The sequence below is a fragment of the Chinchilla lanigera genome, unplaced genomic scaffold (genome assembly GCF_000276665.1).
Source record: "Chinchilla lanigera isolate Chin_1 unplaced genomic scaffold, ChiLan1.0 scaffold00126, whole genome shotgun sequence".
NCBI classification, from domain to species: domain Eukaryota; kingdom Metazoa; phylum Chordata; class Mammalia; order Rodentia; family Chinchillidae; genus Chinchilla; species Chinchilla lanigera.
The window spans coordinates 1,636,998-1,644,330 of record NW_004955527.1 but is presented as its reverse complement, the minus strand read 5'-3'; the positions used below and the strand labels follow the sequence as shown (position 1 = coordinate 1,644,330).

At 56.1% G+C, this 7,333-nt stretch overlaps 1 protein-coding gene and 1 long non-coding RNA gene across 3 annotated transcripts in view; one reads left to right on the top strand and one right to left on the bottom strand.

Annotated features, from left to right (window-relative positions):
* Positions 1 to 2,377: 2,377 nt before the first annotated feature.
* Padi1 (peptidyl arginine deiminase, type I) overlaps positions 2,378 to 7,333 on the top strand; it is a 31,311-nt gene continuing 26,355 nt past the window's right edge. Inside the window, exon 1 of one of the 2 annotated variants that reach the window (XM_005409818.2) lies at positions 2,378 to 2,560. In XM_005409818.2, the coding sequence (XP_005409875.1) occupies positions 2,469 to 2,560 (92 nt within the window). In that variant the 5' untranslated portion in view covers positions 2,378 to 2,468. Of the gene's footprint in view, positions 2,561 to 7,138; positions 7,229 to 7,333 lie in introns of those variants that run through there. The other variant, XM_013507413.1, reaches the window with a different exon arrangement.
* LOC102023736 lies at positions 2,529 to 7,068 on the bottom strand. The gene is made up of 3 exons (XR_001231974.1): positions 6,958 to 7,068; positions 5,611 to 5,737; positions 2,529 to 3,022 (listed from the first exon to the last, which is right to left on the bottom strand). It is a non-coding gene; the product is annotated as an uncharacterized LOC102023736 (long non-coding RNA).

The window sequence follows — 7,333 nt, the reverse complement described above, 5'->3', positions numbered from 1 at the left end:
TCAGGGCAGAGCTGATGGAAAAGCCATCATGAAGTGCTGGTTGGCTCCCTTCTGCATCCATAGCCTAAACCTAGACTTAGCCCTGTGCCTTGGGGTATAATGGACTTTATAGACGAACAACCCTTGCAATCAGATCATTCTAGAAAATTCTTCAAAATAAAAAATAATCAAATTAACACTTATGCCAATTATATTTTTCCCATTTCTTACGTGGGCCAGAGGTTCTTAGAGGCAGGGACCGTGGGCCCCCAGGCCCCGCCAGGAGTTGGTCCCCTTTTCTCTGACTCTGTCTTTGCTGCCGCCCAGACCTGAACAAGGAGATCTGGGCTTGAGAGGATGGCATGGCGGAGGAGGCATGTCCCATGATTCTGTCACCCTGATGCTGAATATGAAGAGAACATGTCACCTGCAACTATCCACCTCACTCCAACGTCTCATGGGCCGCTGGTGGTCAGTTACCCCAACAGAGAATGGGCGAGTTCCTGCCCACAGCCCAAGGTCTCCAACTCTCTGAGGACGCCATTCTTGTCACTCAGGAGCCAAATTCTCCAGCCATCCTTGATCCCCAGCCCGACCCCATGCAACCAATCCCTCAGTAAATGTCAGCTCTGTCTTCAAGGTATGTGCAGAACCCAACTACCTCTCCCTGCTCCACGGTTGCTCCTGGGACCATGGCCCCATCATCCACTCCTGGAAGGCCGCAGAACCTCTTGGTACTGACCAGAAGCACACGCACTTTACTTACTGAACTCTGCTTATTCACTTATGTGTCTAGGCATCTCCCCTAGAATGTCAAGGTCATCAGAGCAGCGATTATGGTTTGCTTTGCTTCACCTTGGGGGCCTGGCACATAGTAGATGCCTGACAAATGCTTGGGAAATGAATGAATGAAATCCTACAAATGCCCACAGCACAAGCTCAGAGCCCACAGCCTGAAAGGAACCAGCGCTCCTCAGCCCAGCACTCTGAGCTCCTGGTCACATTCCCTCCTCTCCAGCTGGTCAGGACTGCGCATGAAGACTGGTTTCTGCCACCTTTGGCACCTGTGGTCATACAGTGCGGTGAGTCAGGTGGGCCAAATTAAGGCCCTACCACTTATGAGCAGCGTGACCCGAGGCCATTCTCTCAGCTGTCAAGCGAGGACACGAGCAATAGTTGCCAGCACTTTTCAAAGGCTTTGTGCTAAGCCTCTCACATGAAGCTCCTGTCTCCTCCACACTGACCCAATGCGACAGACAGATCCTACGGTTACAGATGCCATCTTACACATGGGGAAACTGAGTCACAGAGAGCCTAAATAACTTGATGCCCATTGGTGGTTGTAAGAAGCAGAGCCAGGATTTGAATCCTGACACTCCTGGTTCTTTATGCACCAACTTGCCTGCCTTCCTCCCTCTTTCCCATCAGCCCATCCATCCATCCATCCATCCATCTACCCATCCAATCTTCTCTAATGGAACCATGCTCATGTGCTCTTTAGGAATCTACTTTTTTTTTTTTTTTTTGGTACCGGGAATTGAACTCATGACCTCAGACTTGCCAGGCAAGCGCTTATGCTGCTGAGCTATATCCCCAGCCCAGGAATCTACTTTTCATGCTCCTTATTACATTCCATACGAAAGGGATCGGTTTATGTCAAGAAATGCTATTAAATAAAATAGCTCAGGTCATGCTTAATTGGGGCTGGGGAAGGCGTGCTGGAAAAGCCATCCTAAAGTGTCATTTTGCTGTATCCGTAGGTAAACCTGGTGCCTTTAGATGTCAGGAGCTTTACAGCAATCCAATGTGTTAGCAGTAAGAAAGATCACTCCAAAACAAACTTCAAAATCAAAAGTAACGGGGGCTGGGGATTTAGCTCAGCGGCAAAGCGCCTGCCTGGCAAGCACAAGGTCGTGAGTTCGGTTCCTGGTACCGGTGAAAAACCAAAAAAAAAAAAAAATCAAAAGTAACCAAATAAATGTTCATGTCATGTTTATATTTCCCACTTGGCTCCACTGTGCTTTAGATGCCACCTGACCTCAGCTTAGGAGATATGATCTGTCAACTCCTCAGTGACATGGGGCACACAGTCAGTCCTCAGAAACGCTGACAGCGTTGTGGGTTCAGACACCAAGAATCTGTGGACAGAGGCAAAGCTACAGGTGGGGGCAGGGGCAGCTGGGGAGCCAGGCTCCGCCTCGGGCCCCCAGGGAAGCCCCCTTTTCCATTTGCCAGACAGGCTAGAGCGCCTCCTCCCCCGGCCTCCAGGATTGACAGCCCCAGGAGTGAGCAGGACTGGGCGTGGAGCCGGGAGGTGGGGACGAGGCTCAGGCAGGCTGACCAGGTTGCAGGGGGAAATTAAAAGGGAGGAGAGAGCACCAGCCCATCAGAACTCACACTCCTTCCTGGTGCCTGAGAGGAGCTGGGGAGTCAGGTGTGCAGCCACCAGGTGCTGGAGCTCTCCTTGGAGGTGGGGAGCAGGGGACAGGATGGCCCCGAGGAGAGCCGTGCAGCTGTCTCTGAAGAAGCCCACGTACGCTGTGTGTGTGGTGGGGACCGAGATGCTGGTGAACGTCCACAGGTGAGAGCTACGGGAGGCACCCACCTGGCTGCCAAGGGCTGCGCTCTAACGGGGGACCCGAGGCATTGGGTTCTGTGCCAGGAACCGGCTGGGCTTGTTGGAGGATGAAGATGTGGTAGGAGGATGTGGTAGGAGGCTGTTTGATAGCAGAGAAGGTGGAGTTGGCTGCGGAGTGGGAGGGAGGGACTAGGGTCTGGTCAGGTGCCCCGGGACTCTGGCTCCTGAGCACTGGGGTTAGGACACTGGCCTCCAGCTCCCGGACAAGGAAGGGTCCAGCCTCAGGATTTCACTCTGTGCCCTGGAGCCAGGCCCTGGATTCTGGATTGCGTCCCGACACCCTCGAGGAACTTGCGTCCAGCAGTAGGGTGAACTGCTCAGGATGGGATGAGGACCGGGGCTCCCCTTTAGCCCCTCAATCTCTCGCCAGCTCTTCATCTCTCTGCGGTGTGTGCCAGCTTCACCCTGGAGCCCAGACAGGGGAACTGGGGTGACTGGAATCAGGAGGGGGAGGCTAAGGGACCACTCGATGACTTAATCTAGGAAGTGAGCCTGCAGCGGGACCAGAGACTTGCGCTTGGCACAAGACCATGATGATGGGGATGATGGTGGTGATGTGGTGGTAATGACAACTGTGACAGTGCCCGGATGACAGGGGAGGAAGGCAGCCATAACATCAGCTTCTCCTGTTTGGCTTCTCCTCCCAAATCTTCCTGTCCTGGCTCTATCTGGATGGGAACTCGGGGAACCCGGCTCAGCCTCAGTCTCTCCACCCGGCCACTGAAGGAGTTAGACTTGACACACTGTGGAGTCCATCCCTGTTGGACTAGGTGGGCTGGGCCTTATGGGTTCCCCTCCAGAAGGAGCTGGGGGGCCTGTGACCACTGGGACCTGAGCTCCTGTCACCCGCTAGGGTCTCAGCCCCTGTACTTGCCGAGTCTGGAGGATGAGTGCTGGGCCAGCTGCTCACCCGGCCTCAGGAGGAGCCTCTGCCCCAGGAGCCTTCCCTGTTCTTCTCCTGGGCAGTTTCCTGGGGGCCCAATGATCAGGATGGGGAGGAAGAGCCAGGAACTCCGAGGGCCGGACTGGGACTCTAAGACAGTACCGGGGCTGTATGGCCCGTGGAGATGCGATTTTCTCTCACCCTTGCGACCCAGGGCCACAAGATTTAGTGAGTGAGAATACAGAATGCCTAGTGAAGCCTGAATTGCAGATAAACTAGAGAGACTTTGTGTGTGTGTGTGTATGCACGCGTGGTGCTGGAGATTGAACCTAGGGGCTTGTGCGTGCTAAGCGAGGCTCCTCCATTTATACCTCCAGCCCCTAGGCATTTTTTTAGTGTGTTATGTGGGACCTATTTACAGTACAAAATCTGCTGTTTTGCCGAGGCTGCGCTGTAAGCAGACACCCCATACTGCACCTGGCGATCCTACTTTAACACCCAGGACAGGGAAGGTGTCCTTGGGGCCTCCACCTGTCTGATTCCAGGCCCTGCTCTTGTCCAAGGCCGTGGTTGTTTCTGGAACATACTTTGAGAACCTCAGGGCCTTTGCCGTGCTGCTGACTGAGACCCAAAGCATTTGGTGGGGAGCCAGGAAATCCCAGTTCTGGTTCTAGTTCTGTCACTGACTCACTGCCAAGTCATTGGCCCTCTCTGGGCTTCACTTCTGAGCCCAAAGAGATGAGCTGGGTCTCCTCTGCAGCTCAGCAAGGAGGTAAAGCCCCAGGCTCTGGAGTTGGACAGACTCATCTTTTCATCCTGGCATGCACAGCTGTGTGACCTTGGGGAAGCTGCTGCCTTCTCCGTTTGTGCACGTGCAAATGGGGAAGCAATAGCGCTGACCTTAGTGGATCTGGGCGAGAAGAGAGACTATGCACGTATAGGGCCCAGTGTTTGGTGGGTGCCCCGGCAGGGGTAAGTGCTCCCAGCTCCGAGGGCTCAGGGTAGTCTGGGGGTTCCCTCCTGCACGTCTGTTCTTCCCATCACTCCTTAGAAGTGGCAGGGGACAAGGACAGTGCAGGGCGTGTGTGATAGGAGTACGCGGGTCACTGTCTGCAAAGTTCCCTCCTGGCCACCAAAACCCTCAGCACCTTGCAGAGCACCCAGGCCAGGTGCGGACTCGGGACATGGCTTGCGTGGTGGTGGTAGCCATCCTCTGCCTGATGCAGGGAGGGAGGGAAGGAGGGAGCCCATGGAGTCTCCCCCTGGGGGTTGGGTGCTCTGGGCAGATGCTGAGAGCCCAAACCACAGCTGGGGGTTTACTCCGCAGTGCTTGGGAGGCGCCTCCTGCTGGTGAGGTGTGTACTGGATGGGAGCGGGACCTGGAGTTGTCCACCTGTTGGGTTTCAAGGAGCCTGAAGCGATGGGCTATGCTTCATGATGGTGAATGAACTCGAGGCACCCCCACCCCTTTGCTGGGTACCTGGCTCCAGCCGAAGCCATGCAAGGGGTTTCTAACCGGCCTTGCTGGTAGGAGCAGGAAAAACACCCAGAGAGGTGTGCAGGTCCCCTGAGCTGCCCGGAGTCTGCGCCCTCCGGGACATGGGTGTTTGAGATAACGTCACAGGAAGTGACTCACTCCCCGGGGGCCAGGTGGACTGGAGATTTGGAGAGATATTTGTGTTTGGGATAATTGTGTGGCTGGGGGTAACCCAGTCTGCGGAACCTTAGGGCTCCCCTGATTCAGCATATGCTACAGATTCCACCCCCGTGTTGCACTCCGGTGAGCTAGCTCATCACTCTGAGCCTACACCCCAGTGGGCTAGCTCCCCATCCTGAGTCCTCTCTCAACAGCTGCCTCACCGCCCCAGTCCTTCCCCCACTGGGCTAACTCTCTACCCTGAACCCCACACCCCCGGGAGCTAGCTCCCCGCTCTGAGCCTTTCTCTCCAGTGGGCTGGCTGTCCGCCCCGGCTCCCTGGGTTTTGTCAGATTGTCCTGGATGACCCTGTTCTTACTTGGAGGCTTCAGGTGGCCCCCAGAGGCTTAGGTCAATACAGCGGGGCTGGGCACCATGGGGAACCCGCTGTTGGTCTGGCATGGCTCCCCTTACTTGTTCAGAGCCTTGAATCAGGCTTCAAGGCTGGAGGCCATGGTGAACATTTGCTCTCTCGGGCGGAGAAGGCTGGCTGGGCAGGCGTTGGGTCTTTCTCTTGCATTTCTCCCAAGTCTTCCTCAGCCTGCAAAAACACGAAGGCACAACAGACCCCAGCTTGGAGGGTGGTGAGAGTGGCGAGGGGCTGCCAGGGAGCCCTCACACAGAGGGGCCCGGCCAGGGGCATCTTCTGGGGTCCGCCGTGTTTCACAAACCCAGGACGGCGCAACAGGGTTGTACAGTGTAGTGCGGGATGCTTTCCTATTGTTTACACTGAGTAAATGAACGCTTCCAACGCAGAGCTACAATGAAGCTTAATTGGGCTCCTCTGGAGATAATTATAGGACTGATGCCGACATTAATGCCTAATTCCTAGTGACTGACAGGCCGGGTAGCCTCGGCGCCAGGCTGGGACACCCTCTCCCCTCACTGCTTCCTGTGGTCGAAAGGTCACCCTTACTTGGCAGTCCTGTTCCAAGCTGAAGTTTGAGGGTTCCGGGACAACAGGAGGCTGGATGAGAATACCTCTTTCACCTGCACAGGGCTCCAGGGTGTTGAATCTGGGCAGTCTCAGGATGTAAGATACGGGCACCAGAGAGGGTCTCAGAGGTCAGCGCCCCGATACCACAGATACCCCTGCTGCCCTGGGCCCGCTTGCCACCGCCATTTCGGATAGGAAGGGAGCCCCGCCTTTTCCTCACCTCCTACCCTATCCTGTGGCTTCTTGGATACCAGTCTGCGGGTGTCCCCTCATTCTGCCATCTCTCCTTCCCTTTCTGGCCCCAGCCCCACCCCCTCCCCACCCTGGACCAGAGGCCCATCAGCCAGACAGCTCTCTGAACCCTAGGAGGAGAGTTGAGGTATGAGGAGTGTCACGCAGCCTCCCCGACCCTGTCCTCTCTGCCGTCCTGTAAATGGAACTTTCTCGCTCTTCTCTGTGGCCGCTTGGCTCTGCCACACTGTCCTGCCAGAGAAGCGGGTGGAAGGAATTGCAATCCACATGGCCGGGGAGGGAGCGCCAGCTGTGAGTCCCAAAAGCCGCCGTTCCGGGGCACCCAGGCCCTTGGGCTGGTGCTGAGGAGGCTGCGCTTCCAGACTCACTGTGGCCCCAGAGCAGAGAATCTGGTCCCTCTGCACAGGAGTCAGAAGCCCTGCTAACAAGCACCTCTCTGTGGTTGCCATACCTTCCCGGCCACATTCATGACCCCGCTGTGTCCCCTGTCCTTGTCCCCTCAACCATAACTCCAGGTCTCAGGCCTGTGCTGGGTGAAGTGGGCACACAGGGCAGCTGTGGGCTGAGCCTACCTGGTACCAAGTTGGCTGGGCACAGGAAAGGATGAGGCATCCGGGCCCCAGGGAGGAGGAAGGCGGGCCTCCGTGAGAGGCCCCCACTGGGCTCCACGACAACCAGTGCGATGGCTGCTGAGAACAGGATGACCTGTGCTTGTGACCTCAGGCTGGGGTCAGGCTGGTCCTTGCAGGCTGTGTGACCTTGGGCCAGTCACTTAGCCTCTCCGCGCCTGTTTTCTCCCACGCTAGGTGAGGATGACATCACCTACTGTTTGTACCTGTGAAGGTTTGGCACCTTTATTTTCCCTAATTTGCAGATGAGGAATTTCATAATCCACAGAGCATAGGTGTGCTCTGGGGAGGGGAGAAGTGACTCAGGCGGTTGGCTTTA